The sequence below is a fragment of the Coregonus clupeaformis genome, chromosome 12 (assembly GCF_020615455.1).
Source record: "Coregonus clupeaformis isolate EN_2021a chromosome 12, ASM2061545v1, whole genome shotgun sequence".
NCBI classification, from domain to species: Eukaryota; Metazoa; Chordata; class Actinopteri; order Salmoniformes; family Salmonidae; genus Coregonus; species Coregonus clupeaformis.
The window spans coordinates 47,286,901-47,311,755 of NC_059203.1; the positions used below are offsets into that span (position 1 = coordinate 47,286,901).

At 42.9% G+C, this 24,855-nt stretch overlaps 2 protein-coding genes across 3 annotated transcripts; one reads left to right on the top strand and one right to left on the bottom strand.

Annotated features, from left to right (window-relative positions):
• Positions 1-5,398: 5,398 nt before the first annotated feature.
• slc45a1 (solute carrier family 45 member 1) lies at positions 5,399-16,242 on the top strand. Of its 2 annotated transcripts, XM_041892816.1 has the most exons (10): positions 5,399-5,741; positions 6,493-6,960; positions 7,131-7,223; positions 7,333-7,557; positions 7,828-8,681; positions 8,778-8,931; positions 9,096-9,272; positions 13,805-14,010; positions 14,244-14,469; positions 15,379-16,242. In XM_041892816.1, the coding sequence occupies exons 2-10, from the start codon at positions 6,525-6,527 to the stop codon at positions 15,405-15,407; spliced, it is 2,400 nt and encodes a 799-aa protein (XP_041748750.1). In that variant the 5' UTR covers positions 5,399-5,741; positions 6,493-6,524; the 3' UTR covers positions 15,408-16,242. The 2 variants fall into 2 exon arrangements, with proteins under 2 accessions (XP_041748750.1, XP_041748749.1); XM_041892815.2 differs by having other exon boundaries at positions 14,244-16,242.
• A 1,052-nt stretch (positions 16,243-17,294) lies between these two features.
• LOC121578740 (parathymosin) lies at positions 17,295-19,962 on the bottom strand. Its single transcript, XM_041893132.2, has 5 exons — positions 19,779-19,962; positions 18,985-19,068; positions 18,516-18,606; positions 18,312-18,394; positions 17,295-18,192 (listed from the first exon to the last, which is right to left on the bottom strand). Exons 1-5 carry the CDS (start codon positions 19,827-19,829, stop codon positions 18,124-18,126), a joined length of 378 nt encoding a protein of 125 aa, XP_041749066.1. The 5' UTR covers positions 19,830-19,962; the 3' UTR covers positions 17,295-18,123.
• Positions 19,963-24,855: the final 4,893 nt, after the last annotated feature.

Sequence of the window (24,855 nt, forward strand, 5' to 3'; positions counted from 1 at the left end):
CACCAGCCTGGTCTCATAGACTAGAGGTAATATAGTACATTTAAATTCGGGACACTCAAATTAGTATGATATGTTATGTTTGGTATGGTTAAATAAAACAGGTTACTTAAGGCAGAAAGTAGGGTGGGTGGGCGTATAATGTGAACGTCTTGCAACCCAAAGGTTGCGTGTTTGATTCTCATCACAGACAACTTTAGGTACTTGCTACTTTGCAACTTCTTAGCATGATAGCTAAGCTTAACCCTTTCACCTAACCGCTAGCCTAGCTAATGTTAGCCATCTAGCTAAGGTTAGCGTTAGCCACAACAAATTGGAATTTGTAACATATCATACATTTAGAAAATGTGTAACATATAGTACGAATTGCCATATTGTAGGAATTCCAATTCGTAGCATATCATACAAATTTTAATTGGTAATATATCATATGAAATGGATGATGGGCATCCATAAATTTATACATACCATATGAAATGTTACATATTAAATTAATTGGTTTATCACGAATTTACGTTTATTATGTTATGTCTACCCCTGAGTCCAGGTTGCATACAGGTGGAATGAAACGCTTACTTGCAGGTTCCTTCTCGATAATGCAACAAGAAATAATAAAATATAAGAATATGAGCATAAAGTAAATGGCCCAGTAGAATATAAATATTTTAGCATAAATATACAGGAAGGCACAATTTTTAGTCCAATATTTACACATATTCTACTTAAAAAAGAGAAGCATCAGGTATCATATTTATTTATTTGGAGTTGTTACGTGAATTATTTAACAAACTATTTTAGTGTCTCTGTGCGTCTCCCAAAAGGTTGTATGTCTTTTGGGATTTAAGTAACGGCCAGAGTCCCGGTCTGCATAGTCAGAGATATTTATTCATTGAGAATTCTGCCATCACAATTTCAGAGTCCATCTTTTATACTCATACGTCATACAAAAAAATCTCTCCCCTCTGTAGGCGGGCTGTAGTTTTCCACTCTAAAACTTCTCTACTGACCATCAGTTCACACACACACACACACACACACACATATACACACATGCATACACACATACACACACACAGGAGGCCTCTTTATCTTAGTTTCTCAGTTGTTTCTCAGTTGTCTCAGTTGTCTTTGTTGTCTGGCCTAACTCTTACTCACATTGCTAAATAGTGGCTCAATGCCATAGCCTTTACTGGTCCTACACTCACACATTTCTAACACATTATACACAGTTTCAGGGTGTAATAATTAGTCATTAATAATTAATCTATCAGGAGTGGTACATGCATTCACAGTCTTGATTTATAGGATCCTTCCCAATATATGATTGATATGTCAAGTGATAAAATCCCAAGTTAATTTAGAAAGTTAATGGAAAAACTGCACTTGTCCTCATGTGAAAATGACAGTTTATTAAATATTCTACAGGTGCAATGTCATAAAAGAAATCAAACTATTTACAGTATATAGCACATTTCTTACAACAAATTCATTTCAAGGTGTTCAAAGTCATGCATTGAAAGGCATGTGGCACTTAACATTCTTCCTCTTGGCAAGGTCTCTATAGGTGACCAGGGGATTCTCTCTACCACATGTGAATGCCTCCGTGGAGCTCATAAGTGTCGCCATGCAGCCTATTTTGGCGGTTCGCAATATCGGCCGTACGGATGTGGAATGCGAGTGGAGGAAGCCAGCTGCGCCCAACCAGGTACAGTCAGTGGAGGACCTACAGGGATGGATGTGCAGGAGTCAGGGCTTTGGGTCACGGGTCTGGGATGCTGGGTGCCTCACCGGATGGTCTGGTGGGCACCACAGCAGTGGTGGTCAAGTGTCCCTATGGTGCAAGGGACCTTACCATTGAAGAGGCAGTGAAGTAGAACGATTTCTATATCAAGGACGGAGGGTCTTATTGCCTCCGTGAAGACCATCCTTACTGGCACCAAGGTCAGCACCTGCTTCTTTGCTGTGTGGACAACCAAAGCCTCCACCATCACCAGCCAGCTTGACGGCCTCTGACATACTCATATTGCTCCTCCTCCTGTCAGGACCTGTTTTCAGGGAAGCAAATGGTCCAAAACTATTCCACATAGTTTATACATACACACTAGGCTCACATAATAGGATATATTACATTCAAGTAATGTAGTTAACTTTACCATGGGCTTCAGTGGGAATAACTGATGTTCAAATTATTTATTACTTGCGGAAGGCCCCAGTCATCCCTGCCTGTAGCTGACATTGTTGAAAAACAAGTGAACAATTAAGAAAGATCATACACAATAGGCTCCTAGAATAGGTTATATTACATTGAGGATTTGCTCAAAGCAGCCAACTGAAGTAATGTAGTTAACATAAATTCAATCCGGTTTCCGAGCTGGTCATGGGTGCACCTCAGCCATGCTCAAGGTCCTAAACGATATTATAACCGCAATCGATAATAGACAGTACTGAGTAGAACAATCCTTCTACACCAGACTGACACATTACCTACATCCTTCATTCCTATACATTTCAAAGCAATAAAATGCCAACAAATATTTATGTAACACTTTTGAAACATACCAAAAACGTCTGTTGATCTTATCACTTGATTGAAGTATAACATTTGCAACTGGTTGTGGTGCATCCACCACCATATCTTCTTCAGACTGTGGCCTCTTGCCCCTTCAATGCTCTTCACCGCCTCCACATAGGAGATTTGCTGTACAGCCCTGATCCTTGACACCTCAACCTCTTTCACCCTAACAGGGCAGTCAGGGAATTCGGAAATATGATCCCCACCAGAGTTGTAACATTTTACATTCACAGACTCTTCAATAACATATTCCTTCCATCTGCAAACACTTGACACATGGCCAAACTTTTTACACTTCTTGCATTGCATCGGGTTTTGCACGAACGCTCTTACGGCGTATCTTATATATCCCAACTTCACATAGGGTGGTAAATAATCATCAAACATCAATAATACAGATAAACTTTGATCCTTTTTCATTTTTTTTATGGGTCAAGCGACGTGCATTAACTACTCCTGGAATTGATTATCAATGTCCAGAAATAAGACCTTTTACCGGTGTCAGGGAGAGGTTGAAAATGTCAGTGAAGACACTTGCCAGTTGGTCCGCGCATACTCTGAGTACACATCCTGGTAATCCTTCTGGCCTGCGGCCTTGTGAATGTTGACATGAGTCTGTAATACCTACATGTTTCAAGCAGACCACCATAGTCGCTGTGCCCAAGAAAGCAAAGGTAACCTTCCTAAATGACTACCGCCCCGTAGCACTCACGTCGGTAGCCACGAAGTGCTTTGAAAGGCTGGTCATGGTTCACATCAACACCATCATTCTGGAAACCCTAGACCCACTCCAATTCGTATACCGCCCCAACAGATCCACAGATGACGCAATCTCAATCGCACTCCACACTGCCCTTTCCCACCTGGACAAAAGGAACACCTATATGAGAATGCTGTTCATTGACTACAGCTCAGCGTTCAACACCATAGTGCCCACAAAGCTCATCACTAAGCTAAGGACCCTGGGACTAAACACCTCCCTCTTTAACTGGATCCTGGACTTCCTGACGGGCCGCCCCCAGGTGGTAAGGGTAGGCAACAACACATCTGTCACGCTGATTCTCAACACGGGGGCCCCTCAGGGGTGCGTGCTTAGTCCCCTCCTGTACTCCATGTTCACCCACGACTGCATGGCCAAGCACGACTCCAACACCATCATTAAGTTTGCTGATAACACAACAGTGGTAGGCCTGATCACAGACAACGATGAGACAGCCTATAGGGAGGAGGTCAGAGACCTGGCAGTGTGGTGCCAGGTCAACAACCTCTCCCGCAACGTGAGCAAGACAAAGGAGCTGATCGTAGACTACAGGAAAAGGAGGGCCGAACATGCCCCCATTCACATCGACGGGGCTGTAGTGAAGCGGGTCGAGAGTTTCAAGTTCCTTGGTGTCCACATCACCAAGAAACTATCATGGCCCAAACACACCAAGACAGTCGTGAATAGGGCACAACAACACCTTTCCCCCTCAGGAGAATTAAAAGATTTGTCATGGGTTCCCAGATCCACAAAAAGTTATACAATCCTGACCGGTTGCATCGCTGCCTGGTATAGCAACTGCTCGGCCTCCGACTGTAAGGCGCTACAGAGGGTAGTGCGTACGTCCCAGTACGTCACTGGGGCCAAGCTTCCTGCCATCCAGGACCTACATACTAGCAGTGTCAGCGGACGGCCCAAAAAATAGTCAAAGACTCCCCCACCCACCTATGCATAGTAACTTTACCCCTACCTACATCTACAAATTACCTCGACTAACCTGTACCCCCGCACATTGACTTGGTACCGGTACCCTCTGTATATAGCCTCGTTATTGTTATTTTATTGTGTTACTTATTTAATTTTTTTTGACTTTATTTTCTTTAGTAAATATTTTCTTAATTCTATTTCTTGAATGGCATTGTTGGTTAAGGGATTGTAAGTAAGCATTTCATGGTAAGGTCTACACCTGTTGTATTCAGCACATGTGACAAATAACATTTGATTTGAGTTGGATGTCTGTGTGGGTGGGTGGTAGCGTGAGTTGAGTGCGTGTGTGTTAAGTTGTGGAGAATCAGAGCAGGTTGTCAGTCCAGTTCAAGTGTTCAGCAGTCTGATGGCTTGTAGATAGAAACGGTGTCTGAGGCTGTTGTTATCAGACCTCATGCTTCGACAGTTAACAAAGGTGTGGCAGGTGTTATGTTATGAAATGTTGGTGAGATCAAAGGTTAACAGGAGAAGACACAGTATTGTCATCAGCTTTCATGCTGCTCATTATGGTTTATGAAAATAAAACTACTAGGCAACTGTACTTCTACAAGAGAGCATTTCTATGAAACTTCATTGCGTATTGGGCTAATATTTAGGTAAAACTGTCTGGACAACACAAAAACCAAATGCAGATGTTTGTCTTGGTAGTCTAAGCCCAGGCTAATTTGTATGGTAAATTGTCTGACATTTCCATACTACTTTTAACTATTGGTCAGTGTTGTTGGCAATAGTTTTAAAGGTCCAATGCAGCCGTTTTTATCTCAATATCATATCATTTCTGGGTAACAATTAAGTACCTTACTGTGATTGTTTTAAATTGAAATGGTAAAAAAAAAGAAACAACAATAGCTTCTTAGCAAAGAGCAATTTCTCAAGCAATCATTTTGCTAGGACTGTCTGGGAGTGGTCTGAGTGGGGAGGGGAAAACTGTCAACTAGATGTTATTGTCAGAAAGGTTTGGAACTCTCGTTCTTATTGGTCTATTCACCAGGAAGGCCAAAGCTCCATCCCACCAAAACAGGCAGTCTTTTCAAGCAGCTCTTACACTAAAGGGGCATTAGCATCATCATAGTGTGGAAATATATATAAAACCCAGGAAAATCATGTTTTTGACTGCACTGGCCCTTTAAATGTGTATGTCGCAAACTTAATATGTATTGGTGCTGAGGCTGCAGGTCTACCAAGTACCAAGCGCAGGGAACAGGAGGGGTGATGTGACGTCACGGGTGAGGGACAAGGGAAGGGAGAGAAAGAGGGAAGAGAGGGGGAAGGAAACCGGACGGAGGATAAAGAAGGGAGATGACTGCATCTAAGGAAAAAAAACATGATTTCTCTCATCCAACGTAAATATTATAAGGCATAAATATGATTGACTTGTTTACCAACAGAGAATGCTGAAATAAATGACAGAGAAACCCTGATAAGGTAATTTATTTCATGTTTCAATTTGCACGCCTTGTCATGTCTAAAACCATGTGTTAATTCGATTGTATAATCATCACCTTGACTCGAGAACAAAACTGTTTTCAAGTCAATGAGCATAACGTCGATGACAATTGATAGACATTGAATGACAAACCAGACCTATCAAGCCCTAGTCTCATGCTTGGCATCTTTTTAATGTTTAAAGACGTGTGTTTCACAAATAAATAATGTGTAGCCTAGCATGTTAAAACGTTTGTTATTTGAGGCGATTTGTGCCAATGGCTTTTTATAGCTCCTACGCTTCCGATTACCTTTTTACATGGGCAAAATACATCCATGAAAAATGTAAACGGAAACAGCCACGGTGAGAGACGATGCCGCATACCACACTGCTGTACTCGAGCACATGGGTTTTGCGCACATCACCATCAACATGCGCATTTGTTGCAGTGCGTCTTGCCCACGAGGAGCAAAGTGCCATCATAGGCTGGCAGTGTCCTTGCCGCCGGTTCCCTTGGTGTCTACGTCTTCCTCTCCTGTTTTACAGTACTAGCCAGATGAGCAGATTTTACCTTGAGTGTCCTCTAAAAGTAGCTTGCCAAATTATGATTAAATACTTTATGGATGTAATGACTGCAAGTCTGTTATTGACATGCCTCCTTACTGTACAGTCTACCTCCTCATAAAATTGTATATTTCTCTTTAAACTTTAATCTGATTGCATTTTGACCTATGAATGAGCATCTCCTAGTGTGTGCAGAGTAAACTGGGCCCAGCAGAGTGATGTCATCTCCAGGAATGGGCACCCCCAGTGACCCCCTGTTGGCCAGCCCAGGAGGGAGGTCATCAGAGAGGTCACTGGGTGCCACTAATGATGGCCTCTGGAGGAGCTCCATGCCCAAGACCGCCAGCTTCCCATCGTCTACCACACGCCTCCTGAGTCACCGTGCCAACAACTTCCAGAGACACCCGAAGCGGCGGAAGCTGATCAGACCGTCCCCGCCCCCTCCGCCCAACACCCCCTGCCCCCTAGATCAGCTGGACCTCAGTGAGCTGCCCCCTCGCCGCACCTTCCCTGAGCTGCTCTTCAATGGCTGTGTCCTGTTTGGCATTGAGTTCAGCTACGCCATGGAGACGGCCTATGTCACCCCTGTCCTGCTACAGATGGGTCTGCCAGATGAGTTCTACAGCCTGGTGTGGTTCATCAGCCCTATATTGGGTAATGAAGTGGCAGGGAGAGATGAAGTAGATACAGAAAGTCCTGTTTTATTGGAAAAAGATAGTACATAACTATGCTTTGAATAGTATAGTTAGATTATATTGATGTTCTCATCAGCATATCCCATTGAATGCCCCTAAATCCTTCTCCTTTCTCCTCATGGTTTTAAGGATTCCTGGTCCAGCCTCTCCTGGGAGCTTGGAGTGACCGTTGTACATCCCGCTTTGGCCGTCGGAGACCGTTTATTTTAGCCTTGGCTATTGGTAAGGAATATTCTGTCTTGCAAGGCTCTCCCTCCTCTGGTGAAAATGGGTTCATGTTTTTAACTAATATTGTAGTCCTGAAGTGGAGTTCTCTGTTTTACCTTTGTAGGAGCTCTGCTTGGTTTGACACTGGTGCTGAATGGGCGAGACATTGGAGCTGCGGTGGCAGACACAGCAACCAATCACAAGTGGGGCATCATACTGACTATTTGTGGAGTGGTTCTGATGGACTTCAGTGCGGACTCAGCAGATAATCCCAGCCACGCCTACATGATGGACGTGTGCCTGCCGGAGGACCAGGACCGTGGCCTCAATATTCATGCACTGCTGGCAGGTTAGAGAGCACTGTAAACACTAACTACTGGTCATTCAGGGAACGCTATACACTACTGGCTGGTTCGAGAACGTCATACATACCCATAGGCTATAACACTCACCACTGGTAGGTGAGACAGTAAAATGTACATATAAAACACTTCTGACAATGTAGAGTTAAACATAACATATATAATACGTCTAAGATGTGATAGAGTGATAGCATAATCAAATGTCATTGCCATGATGATCAGTTCTATGATGATTATGTCCCACTCTCTCTATGCAGGTCTGGGTGGTGGATTCGGGTACATCGTGGGTGGAATTAACTGGGACCACACTGAGTTTGGGAGGTCAATGGGAGGTCAACTTCGAGTCATATACATGTTCACCAGTGTCACTTTGGTCATTGCCACATGCATGACCCTCAACAGCATCCCTGAGCGGCCCCTGCCAAAGACGCAGCCTCAGAAGAACTCTAAAAACTCTCTAAAGAGCCCCAGCCTCCCTCTGCCCCCCTCTCCCCCCATCCCACCGGGGGCAAGCCTGGGATTGGAAGAGGAAGATGAGAGGCTTTATAGCTACCAGTTCTCTGAACCCCACCCCTCGAACCCTAACCCCATGGCACACTCCTGTAGTGCCAACGCACGCCTCTGTGCCGGCCTCACCAGCCCCATCTCACCCCTCAGCCCCCTTACTCCTAAATATGGCAGCTTTATCAGTCGGGATAACTCTCTCACTGGCATCAATGAGTTCGCCTCATCCTTGGGAACATCCTATATTGACAGTGTGCTCATCGACTGCTACACCGGACAGCCATCGCCACAGCCCCTTGACCAGGACACTGCAGCCCGACCACTGCCTCCAGGGGACACCCCACCTCCCCAGGGATCTCAGCCTGGAACTGGGTCACAGTCTGGAGCAGTAGCCCAGGCTGGAGCACTAACCGTGGCTGGGACAGTGGCCCTGGCTGGGGCAGGATCCCAGGGCGGGGCGGCTCAGATGGGGGCAGGGTCCCATCGAGGTTCGTCCGCTGGTATCCTGAAGCGCCCTCAGAGCCTTGCGCTAGTGGAGGAGCCAATGGTGATCCAGAGTGGAGGGCTGGAAAATGGCCGCAGAAGAACGGTGACCTTCAGTCAGCAGGTCAGCCTGGAGTTTAATTCCTCTGATTTAGTTTGTTAACAAATTATCATGTTGAGATAATTCATGTATCTGATTCTTGTTCTTCCTGTGATAAAGGTGGCAAACATTCTGCTGAATGGGGTGCGCTATGAGAGTGACCTGAGTGAAAATGTGGAGACAGCAGATTCACAGATGTCAATGAGGCTACTGTGTATCGCCATCTACAGGATGCCTCCGTCACTGCGCAGCCTATGCACTAACCATTTTTTGGGTGAGAGTCATGTCACTCATGTGCTTGTGTTTCATTGTCTGTATGCCTACTAAGGTTAAAATCACCAGTGATGATGTCACCGCAGCTGTCTGTACTCCAGTGGAAGCTGTGTGAGTATGTCTATGTAGATATGAGCTATCTGCCACCCTGTCTTGATCCTGTAGGTTGGCTGTCCTTTGAGGGCATGCTTTTGTTCTACACTGACTTCATGGGGGAGGTAGTGTTTGAGGGAGACCCCAAAGCACCCCACGACTCTGAGGCCTACCAACGCTACAACGCTGGGGTCAGCATGGGCTGCTGGGGCATGTGCATCTATGCATTCAGCGCTGCCTTTTACTCAGGTGAGTCCTGCACACACACACACTCATAAACACTAAAAGAAAACACACACACACAAACACACACATTTTAAATACTTTATTTGAATCCACAAATCACATTATATTCAAGAAGGATTCAAACATTTCAAAGGTCTTTGTGTGCATGGACACTTAAGGATACAGAAAGCACCTTCTTTTCCAAACAGCTACGCTGCCTATAACAGATGAAACAGTACCTAGCCAGTTGCTTTGCTTTAGTCTTAGGCAGGCCAGCAATATGGAGGCCACGTACTGTGAGCCTATATACGTTGCAGAGACTGCCAAATATCATTGATACTAACTTGCACTTGTATCCAAGGCTGTCCAAGTGTGATACGAGGGGCTGGTATTTGAGGAGCTTGTCAGCAAAGGCCTGCTCCATGTAACAGTCAAATGACTAGCCCCTTCCAAAATCAGCACCTCCCCCTGGCCTCCCTCACAACAACAATAGCATCAAAATCGTTAAAAGGTTTGAAAAAAACGATTCTAATAAATGCAAAAGTTGGACAATTGATGAAGATGCTCCAAACTTTTTGAAATGTTTTTTATCTATCAGATATTGACTGAATTATAGCACATAAAACATTTTACTGGCACAGACAAATAATGAGATGTAAGATTTTGGTGGGAATTCAGGTTTTCAATTTGAAATATTGTCACTTTTTTTCTTAGAATGCACTCATATATACATTTTCTAATGGTATCAGTTATTTATTTAAATATTTTGTGTTAAAACAGAGAAAGTTATATGTGCTTCATTTGCATAAATACAATGGGTGCGTTTGCATATAACTGCCTCATCAATTATTGTTGTTGTCATGTTCTGTTGCATAATTCAACAAGGGTTTCAATAGCAGAATATCCTCAGATAAAAAATCAACAGGCTTGGCTCTAGATTACACCTATCTATACATACTTTACATTGTTTGTGAGATCAGACATAATTTCACTATAATCTGAGTGTTCATTTTCGGAAGCTGCTTTAATTTCAGCGCATCTAATTTGTAAACATTTCAACTGTATTAAATGATTCCTTTTTTAAATTCCACAAAAGGTCCCGTGTAGCTCAGTTGGTAGAGCATGGCGCGTTGCAACGCCAGGGTTGTGGGTTTGATTCCCACGGGGGGCCAGTATGAAAATGTATGCACTCACTAACTGTAAGTCACTCTGGATAAGAGCGTATGTAAAAACATTTTTTTTTAAATGAACACCCATCAAAATCAGTGGTGATTTTAGAATGTAAATGTTGGTGGGGCAAACAAAACAAAAAAATGTTTAGATACATGCCAGCAAAGAACCTACACAACACAACACTAAACAATACATTAATTGCACTATAACGGTGACAAATGGTGCCCACAAACTGTTAGGGCCTCCATAAAGCTGTCCCAACAGCAGAGCTTTCTTTTCAGCACCATGGAGGGAATCCTTACCACTGCTACACCTGGCTATTAATTCAGCCTCATATACTACCTTTTTTTTTAACATAGCTGATCTGGCTGACTTGCTTAAACAAATGTGGTTTCTACTGACAATTGAGATGTACAAACTATGGCATAAGGGGACGACGAGCGGATCAAATCAAATTGTATTTGTCACATGTGCCGAATACAACAGGTGTAGTAGACCTTACAAAGAAATTCTTACTTACAAGCCCTTAACCAACAATGCAGGTTTAAGAAAGAATACCTAAAACATTTTTTTTTTTTTAAGTCACAAATAATTAAAGAGCAGCAGTAAAATAGCTATAGCGAGGCTATATATAGGGGGTACCGGTACCGAGTCAATGTGCGGGGGCACCGGTTAGTCGAGGTAATTGAGGTAATATGTACATGTAGGTAGAGTTAAAGTGACTATGCATAGATAATATACAGAGAATAGCAGCAGCGTAAAAGAGGAGGGAGGCAGGGGGGCAATGCAAATAGTCTGGGTAGCCATTTGATTAGATGTTCAGGAGTCTTATGGCTTGGGGGTAGAAGCTGTTTAGAAGCCTCTTGGACCTAGACTTGGTGCTCCGGTACCGCTTGCCGTGCGGTAGCAGAGAGAACAGTATACGACTAGGGTGGCTGGAGTCTTTGACAATTTTTAGGGCCTTCCTCTGACACCGCCTGGTATAGAGGTCCTGGATGGCAGGAAGCTTGGCCCCAGTGATGTACTGGTCCGTACGCACTACCCTCTGTAGTGCCTTGCGGTCGGAGGCCGAGCAGTTGCCATACGAGGCAGTGATGCAACCAGTCAGGATGCTCTCGATGGTGCAGCTGTATAACCTTTTGAGGATCTGAGGACCCATGCCAAATCTTTTCAGTCTCCTTAGGGGGAATAGGTTTTGTTGTGCCCTGTTCACGACTGTCTTGGTGTGCTTGGGCCATGTTAGTTTGTTGGTGATGTCGACACCAAGGAACTTGAAGCTCTCAACCTGCTCCACTACAGCCCCGTCGATGAGAATGGGGGCGTGCTCTGTCCTCTTCTTTTTCCTGTAGTCCACAATCATCTCCTTTGTCTTGATCACGTTGAGGGAGAGGTTGTTGTCCTGGCACCACACGTCCAGGTCTCTGACCTCCCTATAGGCTGTCTCGTCGTTGTCTGTCATCAGGCCTGATCAGGCCTACCACTGTTGTGTCATCGGCAAACTTAATGATGGTGTTGGAGTCGTGCCTGGCCATGCAGTCATGAGTGAACAGGGAGTACAGGAGGGGACTGAGCACGCACCCCTGAGGGGCCCCCGTGTTGAGGATCAGCGTGGCGGATGTGTTGTTACCTACCCTTACCACCTGGGGGTGGCCCGTCAGGAAGTCCAGGATCCAGATCTAGAGGGAGGTGTTTAGTCCCAGGGTCCTTAGCTTAGTGATGAGCTTTGAGGGCACTATGGTGTTGAACGCTGAGCTGTAGTCAATGAATAGCATTCTCACATAGGTGTTCCTTTTGTCCAGGTGTGAAAGGGCAGTGTGGAGCGCAATAGAGATTGCATCATCTGTGGATCTGTTGGGGTGGTATGCAAATTGAAGTGGGTCTAGGGTTTCTGGGATAATGGTGTTGATGTGAGCCATGACCAGCCTTTCAAATATGAGGCAATCCGTAATTTCGTTTAAGCCATTAATGAGCGAGCTAGGACGGACATAGTCAATATAACTATTTGTTCAGCACGACAGAATTCATAACGTGCCGTTCTTACAATATTCTCCCTGTACACCAGGTCAGAACCGTAGGATAAATAAAGGGGGCATATAAGCAGACAATGAAAGCTCTTACAATATTCGATGATTACGTTTCTCTAAAACAGGCTATAGGCTACATGTGCACCACCAAATCAGAACAGTAGGCTAAGTTATGAGGGGGAAAGGGACCAAATTATTAGGTTGAGGCACATGGGCTACTAACAGCTTACTACACAACATACACTTAGTATTACTTTCTTAGCTACAGTATACATATCTCCCTGGCCTATTACATTATTTATGCAGCAGCATACAATACATTTTTGGACTCACCTAGTTGTGCTGTGCTCACTTGAACAGTAAGGTGGCGCGGCGGTCCTTCTTGTGGGCAAATATTGTCATCAAACTTTGTCATCTAAGTCTGGCATTCTCTGGATTTATGGTGCTTTCAAGAAAACTGGGAACTAGGGGGAAAAAACAAGGTTGAATCATGACGTCAGTGATCTTCAGGTCGGAGCTCTAGAAAGAGGCCAGAGTTCCTGACTTGGAATTCCGAGTTGGATGACCGTTCAAAATCTATTTTCCCAGTCGGAGCTAGTTTTTTTCCGACTTCCCAGTTGTCTTGAACTCACTGAAGTCTGAGATTTCCCAGTTCCGAGTTGTTTTGAACGCAGCGGAAGTCATGCTGGATTGACAGCATGGCCAGTGTATTCAACCTTTTCTGGCCCATGGTGTGTTGCGAGTGAATGTTTATCCTTTTAAGCTTGGAAAAGATACCCTTAAACCCAGACTTGGACCACACACCCTCTCCACTGAATAGCAGGCTAGTGATTGCTTTGCAAAGCTTGCAGTTATCCTCGATGCAGGATGTTCCATCATGGGTGACAGAAGCCTCCACGACAACACAGGAGTCTGCCACAACTGCATCAGAGGTAGTCACTGGTTCAGTTTGTGTGTCAGTCCATGTCCATCTGAGCTCTACTCCAGTCGGGTTGCACAGGTCGTTGAGGTCTGGCCAGCCTTACCAGACCGCAGCACGAGTGTCCAGTTCTCCCAGGAAGTTGTCCTCAGTGTCTGTGGCCAGTGGGACCTTCCTCCTCCGTAAGTCCAGAAGGGGGGAGGCTCTGGCTAACTGCCTCGTCGTCACTGTTGAGCATGTTCAACAGATGACTCAGTCTGGTAGCAGTGTAAATCCACTCGACATTCCACACACACATCCAGACACTCACAAAAACACAGGAGTAGAACACACAAACACACACCTCACACAACATCCATCATTTAGATTCTTTATCACATACAGTTGTTTTACCGTTATTCCCCCTTCTGTTTTCTTCCTCTCCTTGTTTCTATTCATAGCCATACTGGAGAAGTTGGAGGAGCGTTTCTCCCTCCGCTCTCTCTATTTCTTTGCCTACCTGGCGTTTGGCCTTGGCACAGGCCTTGCTACGCTCTCCACCAACCTCTATGTGGTGCTGTCTCTCTGTGTCACCTACGGGGTGCTCTTCTCCTCTCTATGCACACTGCCTTACTCTCTGCTGTGTGAATACTACCAGAGCCCGCAGGTTAGTGAATATCAATGGGAATACACTGAATACAACACATAAATGTGAACATATTATATAATGTTCAGAATTTTGTTTTTGGTGACAGTATTTTATACAGGATTGGTCAAGTGTTTTGATATAGCACGGTACTCTGTGTCTTTATAGATTTATTTGGATAAGTGTGTTTGTTGTAAAAGTGTTCACAGTATCACTCATACATGTGCCGTCTCTCTCCTCTTGTGTGTGTGTAGTTCTGTGGCTCGTCAGAGGAAGGGACCAGGAGAGGGATGGGGGTGGACATCTCCCTGCTCAGCTGCCAGTACTTCCTAGCTCAGATCATAGTCTCTGTGGCGATGGGACCTCTGACCTCGCTGGTGGGCGGGGCCCAGGGAGTGATGTACTTTTCCAGCGTGATGTCATTCGTGGGCTGTCTGTACTCCTCCCTATGCGTGGTGTACCACCTGCCCCCCCCTGAGGGTGAGCCTTCCGAATGCGAGACCCAGCCACTACTGGTGCACATTTAGACCCCCTCCCTTTCTCTCACACTGCACTACACACTCACACTGCAGCCTTCTGTCACAACGCACACACTGCATATAGCCTACACACTCTGTGTCACTCTGCAAAGCACATACAGTACTGTAGTCTCTCACACTACTCAGCATAGCTCCTCTTAGAGCTTAGACCGACAGACAGACATTGGCCACCGTTCTGTGGTGTCAGTGTGTTATAGAGTGTGTCCATCATTTCCACTAAAAAGCGGCACTTTTATGATGTTGATTGGGTGTGTGCGTGTGTGTGCCTAAATACTTACACCCCTACAGCTCCTATTCCCCAGGACATCAGGAATGAATTAAAACTATGTTTGAGGGGGTTAATTGTTTATGCCTCGCCTAATATATGCATGCGGCTGTAGCCTCAATGCCTTGCATCTTCTGTTTTGGTCTTTTGTCTGAGGGAATGTCTACCTGCCGGTTTCTCTGCGTTAGCACACTATCATCCCACTATAAGCAGGCTTAGGGACTGTCTGAATGTGTCACCAATGACCTTTGCTTGAAGCCCTGAATTCATGTAAGCACAGTAGCATATTTACTATACATTTACACACACATGCAAGCCATAGTACCGCCCTCACTCAATGTACAGTTTGTACTATGTGAATAATAGAGAGCCAAACTGTGCCTCTGATGAGGTTTTACATCTTTCACACAAGGCACTCAGATTATTATGGTCATTATTTATTACCATTTCGACTTGACACTCACTAATGCGTTTACAAACATACACACAGAGATGGACCCTTTACTAAGCCATGGACATCACTCTGACCTGTCGCCTTGCTCCTGGCGTGACTGTTGTAATGACAGTGATTCTTGTCATTACCAGGAAGAGGAGAAGTTGAAACTGGGGTGTGATTCGGCATTCCACCGGAAACCGAACAAAAAAGAAGAACAACAAATCTGTTGTTTTGGTGGCAAGAAAGAATTCAGGAAGATGCATGTGAACTATGCTAAAGATGGAGCTGGACCACTTTGAGAGGGAAGACTTTTGGCACGCTAAGGCGCATGCTTTAGTTAGTGTTTAGGTTTGTTTCACCACACGACCCAAACTGGCTCACTGGTGACCCTCTCACGTTTGGGTTAGTTATCCAGTTCCTCACACACTGCATTTATTCACTCAATTCATTAATTTCATTCTAAACAGCTGAAATAACATTTCATCTTCCATGTTCATCAATCAGCCAATTGAAACATTGGTGAAATCATAATTACTTTTCAATTGAGAAAATCTATGACAGGCTAAAATAACTTGCTTGGCATTGCTTGCCTTGAACATCACTTAATTGACACCGAGACTGTTTCCAGGCATTTTTGAATGAATTGTAACAATAACTCATGCCTGCGTTCAGCTTCATTTGTGAGTTTCACTAAAATGCCCACCACCTTTAAACACCCCACTTTCATGAGTCATCTAGAGCTGGTGATGCCTCAGCGGAATGTTGATCAGGGTCTCCCACTAAAGCCTCCATAACAGACTGGACACGTGCCATGATGATGTCATGTTTCTGACTGGTTTCTTTTGAGGAACCATGAACTCTATGGATCATCATGCTGTTGAAACTTGCTTCAATTCAACAAAATAACATTTCTAGTATTTTACAATAAACTGTGTTTTCTGATGGTCTTCATCCTTAATTCCAATATTAATTGTATTACTGTAACAGCTACTTTACTTCAGGGTCGAGTTCAATTAAAATTATCATTTTTACTTGTTGGGCTACTGTCCTTTTTTATTAATCTCACTATCATAGAACTTCACACATCTTGGAGGTCTCCTCTCTATGCAGATAATTATGCATATAATGTGTCCTTTAGGATCAATGTTTCTTTTTGATATTAGATTTACAGCTATTATGTATTTCACATTAAAATATATGTAATCATTCTTCATAACTGGTCACTTATCAGAAAACCTCCATCCACATAACCATGTCATAAAGGTTCTATCAAAGAATAGTAATTTTCAACAATCAACCCTACCCTGAGTTGACCCGCAATACCAGTTTACACCACTAGATGGGTCTGTAAACTGCAACACGTCAGGATTCAATGGATTGATGTGTAGACAGTTTAGTTCTATGGAGAAAAAAAAGCCTAAATCCGAAGATTACAATAATTACTCCTGTTCCTCAAACAGAATCATTCATATTCAGTCTTATGTTAAATTATGTCAACTGACATCAAGTACATGGCTAGGACTGTTTTAACAATGTAATAAGGGATGATTTCAGTTAACACTAATGTTAGTCACAATTGTAATTTGGTTATAACACTGTTCAGCATCTTAAAGGGCAATTCCACCACTTTAACCTCCTTTTCATTACCTCCAGCACAATACCAGTGCCTACATATGTGTTAAACAGCGCATTTCTGTTTTGTAGAAAAAAGTTACCAAATTTGACTCGATGACATCAAGTTAAAACACTGATTTTTAAAACACTGAGATTTGCAGTGACGTGGGGAGCAAGAAAATACCCTCCCTATGGATAGAAACTCGATGCAGGGTTTGAACAGTTTATTTTTTACTTTGAATTCTACCCTTCGATGTCACAGAGAAGCGTTTTTTAGGACCTTTCTTCTTAACCGCAGATCATAGAAACGTACCGTTTTCAGATATGTAGACACTGGTATGGTGTGGAGATAATGAACAAGAGGATAAAACGTGTCAATTACCCTTTGAAGAACTGAGGTGAAATATCCAGTACATTTAACTACAGTGAATGCAAACACAAAACACCATGGTTAAAAAGACAAGACTGATTTATTTAATCATCAAGAACCAGAATATACAAAGCAGTGGCCGAAGCAACCAAATAGCAATCATGAAATATAACTGCACTAGAAGAGAAAGAACACCAGGGTGGGAATGTTGTTCTGATAAAGACCATTGTAGACAATTTCTGAGTCACCCAGACAAAACATAACTGAAAATGAAACAAAAAACAAACAGTATCTTGGGTACAAACGTGTGTAAAATGCATACAAAACATATGACCAAAGCCTTAAGATTTAAGAGGGGGTAATTAACATTGCGGAAGGATCAAGCTATCTTTGATCATGGAGGTGTTCTTTTATTTGTGCCATTGTTGTGTTAACAGATCAGCCAGGCAAAGGATTAACTACTAGCAGCAGCACTTAACAAAAGGTATTAAAAATGCCTGAACTAATAATGCTAACAATAGTCCATTAGCCCCTGCTTAAAACTTATCTTTGGTCTTTAGTGAGTGAGGTCACCGTGAAAATGTGGAGAAGGGTGCAGCTGCCTGCCTCTGAATCAACTGGTCAGCAGTAACAAAGTAGAGAATGTGCTTAACTCATAAGGATACAAACTAACATACTGTTAAAACAGCATGGATCCTATTTGCATGAGTTCTTTTTTGTTGTTGTTGTAAGAAACCAATAAATAACATCTTATAAAAAGGGAGGAGGCCACTATGTTTAAGGACTCCAGTGCAATGTAATATCTTGGGGGAAAACAAAATCTGTAAAAAATACATAAAGCACAAGCTCTACAAGGTGAAGTTGACCACGGCATGTAGACAGAGCTGCGGAGGAGTACAGACTGAGCGTTCTAGGCCTCCACTTCAGCTTCCTTTGTGTCATCGTTTTCTGTTTTCTGCTTTTTTGTTTCCACTTGTTCCTGAGGGCAAAAATACAAGTTTTTAAGTGAGGAGAGAACTTGGTGGACAGATATAAAACAGTAATAAAGATGGCTCAACTTTTACTATGAGACCGTTTTAAAATCGGACAAAACTGTACCTCCTCCTCAGCTGGGCGCTTCACAGGGTGGTCAACCTCCTCAGCAGCTTCTTCTGCATCCTCAGCTGCATCCTCTCCCTCTCCTGCAATCAAATTCATACATGAAGCAAAAACGTGGGCTTCAAGCACCTCACGTTTCAAATAACCGTGAAACATGTAATTTTTTTTATCCAGCTGTTAGTCCAAAGATGGGCATGAATTTACCATCCTCTTCAACCTCTGCCGTTACTTCAGAATTAATTGCACCATTTGTCTTCTCATCTGCACCATTAGTCTTCTCTGCACCATTTGTGTGCTGGAGGGAAGAAACCAAAGAATTTGAGGAACTTTAATATTTCACATAAATGTGTAAATGGTAAGCATGAGTGATAAGGAATTTATTTCAGAAAAGTATTCTGAAAAAGTTAACCCAAGAGTTACAGCCAACAAGCTTCAGAGTTAAAACAGGGCACATGTTGCAGTTTATACTTAATTCCCCTTAGAGTTAGGAAAGGGAATGCAATGAGGGCTAACAGATGTCTTAAGGAAGATTTGTGCCATTTCACAAACTAAACAAAGAGTAGTGTGTGGGGGTGGGGTAGTGGGGGCGGAGTCTGAAGACACCTGCATGTTGATGGCGCCAAGACAAAAGGCCATGAGGCTCCAGAGGACGTAAGCTTCAGCTTCAACTCACTGTTTCATTGCCAGGTGCTTCCCCACTGCCGTTCTCCTTCTTCTCTACCACCTCCTCGACAACCTCTTTCTTCTCTTTGAGCTCCTGAAAATATATGTTATCCTTGATTAGCTCACTGACACAATTGAAGCATGTCCACCACGATGTGGCCATATATTCGTCGCCATCTTTAATTCATATTGTTAAAATTCTAGTAACCTTTCTACATATCCCCCGTGTTTACCGGCGGCGCGTGCCCGACCACTGCCAAAGTGCACACAATGGAAGGCATCGGGAACTTGCATCTCCGTTCCCTACAAGATAAGCGCACACTCCTCTCGCGCTGTATAAGGCCTGATCACTTCCCGCCATCGCGCAACCGTGTAGCTAGAGCGCATTCGATTTGAGGGGCTTTTTAGCGAACGTTTACTAACTAGTAATAAGTTACATTTGCAATGTAGCTACCAAATTTAACGTCAAACTAGCTAGCTAGCAAAATTAGTCACACGCCAAGTCGCCAATAGTTGAAGTTAATGTCACGTGCATAAGTACAGTGAAATTCCTTTCTTGCAAGCTCAAAACCCAACAATGCAGTAATCAATGTAGCACTAGTAATGGGGCTAGCGAAGTTATTGAACTAGTTAAATAGCTAACTAAATGTTTGAGAAATACATAACATTTTTCAGCCATTGACAGTGACTAACATTAATGTTAGCTACTGTAGCTAGCTATTACAGCTAAAGTTAGCTAGCTGGTGTTCACGCAGGCTCAGCAGAAGAGTAGTTTAGTTAGCTAGTCAAATGAATCAAACTCACCTTTGCTGAAATCTCGGTGGTTGTGGTCGTCTCAACTGCGGTATCAGCCATAGTTAGTTTAATTTAAGGGTATAATATGTTTCCGAAATAAATACTTTGTTTGATGTTTATGGCAGTGATATAACCCTGTTTGAGTGAGACGCTGAGGAGAGAGTGATGACCAGTGTGATGATTAGTTAGAATGGAGATGTTCGATCTAAAACGTAATTGGACAATCTAAAGTATCTAACATGTTTAAGCTGTTCTTATTGGACAGATTGTTGTCAATCTTCCGAATTTGAGCCTGACTACCAAGCTCCTCCCAGCTGTCTTTATCCTAATTGGTTGAACATTTAAAGCGTCTCTCCGATGTAAAGCATGAACAAAGTGTTTATGTGATAACATTAAAGGATTTAAATTGAAGGTATCTTAGTGATATAAACATTGTTATTCTCTCATTAATTACATTTGACATTTTAATGGTGTTTAATGTAAGCAATAGCCTATTCCAAGTAAGTGCTTGAAGTGCGCTTTGATGAATGCAGTCCCTTTGTGTGACTGGAAGCATTGCCTACATTCAAAAACAACTATATATTTTTATCATTAATGCTATTGCCAATTGTTGTTGTTTTTTGTCTTCATTTTGACGTATTTGTATTCAAAGCAAGTTGTCCCTGATTTAGTCCATCTAGAAGCATGTGTAAAGCCCTGGTAGAGCCGCTTATCCCTTTGTCTTCAGTGCCTAAGTATCAAATTACAGCACAAAGATGATATGATGTGAAACCATTTACTAACTAAACCACACCTCTTGGCTCAGTTAGACTTCTCTATTTTTAACATGAAGGTCAGGAACAAAGTGCATCCTATGAAAAAATGAGAAGTAGGCTTTTCTATTTGAATACAATAGCTAGCCTATATAAGCCTATTACAAGCACACAGCCAGTAAGCTACCTACACTTATTCACTGTGACTGTGACTGTGTCTGTGTAATATGAAATATCTGCACTGTAAAGAACGAATGGTGATCCATGTCAATGTAAACCATTGCAATTCTTGGGCCAGAGTAATGATTGGTATCTACATTTCTATTAGATGGGAATCATGGGATTAACTAGGCCTATGTGTTATTTTCTGAGTTGTTTAGAAACATATTTCATAAAACTTCTGATTCTGTGTCCCACCGATACTTTATCAGTGTTCAGTAACTTCTTGAAACATAATGCAATGCATCATCATAATGCCTAGTCATGGACTACATGCTGATGGCTGGTCAGAAATCAGTGGTCTGTTTGGGGCCACATATTCTATGGCAGGAAAGTCCATGTGCAGAACAATGGCTTGGGTCGTAGGGTCAGCAATTAACGTGTGGCTGTCTGATTTGAGTCTGACAGACAATGACGGCGAGAAGGAGAATGAGGTGTGAGGGGAGGAGAGTAGCATGGTTTCCTTTTTTTTGTGAATCTGGAGAAACTTTGTATGGCACATTGGATTACTGCACTTGTATGGACAGTTGGCCACTTCTCTCACTTAGCACTACCAAAGCCTCTGAGGTAATTAAAAAAAGATGTTTCCTTAACAGAGGCCTAAATGTTTCCTTAACAGATTTGATGACATTGATCAGATTGTGTCCCGTGGCCATTAATGTATGTCTCTCATCCTTTTGTGAATCATACATACAGTACCAGTCAAAAGTTTGGACACACCTACTCATTCAAGGGTTTTTCTTTATTTTTACTATTTTCTACATTGTAGAATAATAGTGAAGACATCAAAACTATGAAATAACACATGGAATCACGGAGTAACCAAAAAAGTGTTAAACAAATCAAAATATATTTTATATTTGAGATTCTTCAAATAGCCACCCTTTGCCTTGATGACAGCTTTGCACACTCTCAACCAGCTTCACCTGGAATGCTTTTCCAACAATCTTGAAGGAGTTCCCACATATGCTGAGCACTTGTTGGCTGCATTTCCTTCACCATGCCATCCGACTCATCCCAAACCATCTCAATTGGGTTGAGGTCGGGGGATTGTAGAGGCCAGGTCATCTGATGCAGCACTCCATCACTCTCCTTCTTGGTAAAATAGCCCTTACACAGCCTGGAGGTGTGTTGGGTCATTGTCCTGTTGAAAAACAAATGATAGTCCCACTAAGCCCAAACCAGATGGGATGGCGTATCGCTGCAGAATGCTGTGGCAGCCATGCTGGTTAAGTGTGCCTTGAATTCTAAATAAATCACAGACAGTGTCACCAGCAAAGCGCCCCCACACCATAACACCTCCTCCTCCATGCTTTACGGTGGGAACTACACATGCGGAGATCATCCGTTCACCCACACCGCTTCTCACAAAGACACGGCGGTTGGAACCAAAAATCTCCACTTTTTTCACCGGTCTAATGTCCATTGCTCGTGTTTCTTGGCCCAAGCAGGTCTCTTCTTCTTATTGGTGTCCTTTAGTAGTGGTTTCTTTGCAGCAATTCGACCATGAAGGCCTGATTCACACAGTCCCCTCTGAACAGTTGATGTTGAGATGTATCTGTGACTTGAACTCTGTGAAGCATTTATTTGGGCTGCAATTTCTGAGGCTTGTAACTCTAATGAACTTATCCTCTGCAGCAGAGGTAACTCTCGGTCTTCCTTTCCTGTGGCGGTCCTCATGAGAGCCAGTTTCATCATAGTGCTTGATGGTTTTTGCAACGGCACTTTCAAAGTTGAAATTTTCCGTATTGACTGACCGTCATGTCTTAAAGTAATGATGCACTGTCGTTTCTCTTTGCTTATAATATGGACTTGGTCTTTTACCAAATAGGGCTATCTTCTGTATACCTTGTCACAACACAACTGATTGGCTCAAACGCATTAAGAAGGAAAGAAATTCCACAAATTAACTTTTAAGAAGGCACATCTGTTAATTGAAATGCATTCCAGGTGACTACCTCATGAAGCTGGTTGAGAGAATGCCAAGAGTGTGCAAAGCTGTCATCAAGGCAACGGGTGGCTATTTGAAGAATCTCAAATATAAAATATATTTTGATTTGTTTAACACCTTTTTGGTTACTACATCATTCCATATGTGTTATTTCATAGTTTTGATGTCTTCACTATTATTCTACAATGTAGAAAATAGTAAAAATAAAGAAAAACCCTTGAATGAGTAGGTGTGTCCAAACTTTTGACTGGTAGTGTACGTCTAAAGTTGATTCCTTATAACACCTGGATGCTTTTATAAATATAATTAGATATAATTGAGTGTGGCATTGGTGAACCCTCACACAGTCATCATTTGGTCTAAGGTCGGGGTAGGGTCATGGCAGGAGCATCACATGTTGTATTTTGTTCATCTGCTGTCTGCATGTGTATCTGCACGCACACTCAAACGCACACATGCACGCACACACACGCTTACACACACATGCAGGCACCACACAAACCACACACACACCACGCCAAGCCACTTTGGAGTCTTTTGTTTATGGCCACTGTTTCATTTAGCATGTTGTGTGGGGGCTATTGTATTGCAAATGGAGCTACACTGAGCATCTGTTCCAGTATAATGCCGACTCACTCACTGTGGAATATTATCTCGTCAACCCCCTCTAACCAGACCCAGACATACAATCAATGCTCAAATACAATAACTCCAGTTTTGCCTCTGATATGATACATGTTATTCATTAGTATCATGGTATTAAGAACCGTTTTCATAATTCTTACTATTATGAAATTAGTCTTTGTCATTTGTCCCCCTCTAAGAGGGTGGGGTGAGCACCTGCTACAGAGTATTAGAAAGTGGTACTCCATATCACAGATCACACCTGATTCCTCTCTCCAGGGTAATTTAAGGTGAGCCCTTCTGTTCCGTTTCTCACTCATCTCACAGTTTAAACCTCAGGGAGAGGTACACATGGCGCATCACGTGCCCAGAGCCATCCCACTGAACACGCTTAACTGAGCTCAAGGTGATTAAAGGCCACCAAAAATGGGGATCACCTGAACATTGTGTTGTAACAGCTTGTGTCGCAGTTCGGTAGGGGGCACTGGGCAGACTATTTTCATTTGCTTCTCTCCAGGTGCACACTAGAGATGTTAGAGATCGCCAAGTTTGATAACAAAGCCCTCTTGGTGGTCCTAGATGGAGAGCATTTTTGTTACATAAGCTTTTGACTCCGCCTGGTCAACATATATTCATGTATATGGATATCCCTCTTCTGTATTAGGCTGAAACAACCTTTAAAAGGATAGAACAGTGACAAGAGAGAGAATTTATGAGATTATTGGCATTTTTGCTGACATTACTCATCTTTCATATCCATAGCTTGGATATTTCTACTCTCAGGGTATAAATTATTGGGACTAATGCATGTGCACTCTTTATATATGAAGAATATCAAACAAGTGTTAAATGAAGGCCCAGGCTTTATTTTTAGGGCACCCTCAAGAGTAATACGCTGGCTAGCTGGTTTGGTTATATTATGTTGATCACCAGCATACAACAGCTTTATTTGATGAAGCCTCAGAGTGCTCATTCAATCATTAATCCCACATTTGACTAAAATGTAATTATGACTGGTGGCAAACAGCTACAATTACATGGAGAGATCAAAGTGCTGTGTCGGTGCCATAGTGGGTTATCTCAGCCATGGGATTTTGTGTCTGGGAATCTTGTTTTTTCATGGGGAAGAGGACAACTATTTTGTCCATCATAAAGAAATAACCTTTAACTGGTAAATACTTACACTAATAGTTGAATCAAATACTTCCCAATATTTCCTGATCATGAATGCACTAAATCAATAGAAGACAGCAAAGGAAATGCATTCAAGGCTGACATAGTGTATATAGGCCTACAGTTACAGTAGTCCTTTCATTTTGGAGACCGCAGAGCACTGAAACAGACGTCTGCAATCTAATGAGCCCAGTCTGTGTAGTCCGGATCCAGAAGAGAAGCAGTCTAACTGCCTAAAAAAAGCAGTCAGTCCAAGCATTACTCATTCTCTGTGACTGGAAAATGGGAGCAATCAGAGAAGGGAGTGTGTTTGTGAGATGATTTCCTGTTTTTTTTCTCTCTCTTTCGTATGCCTACCACCTCAACA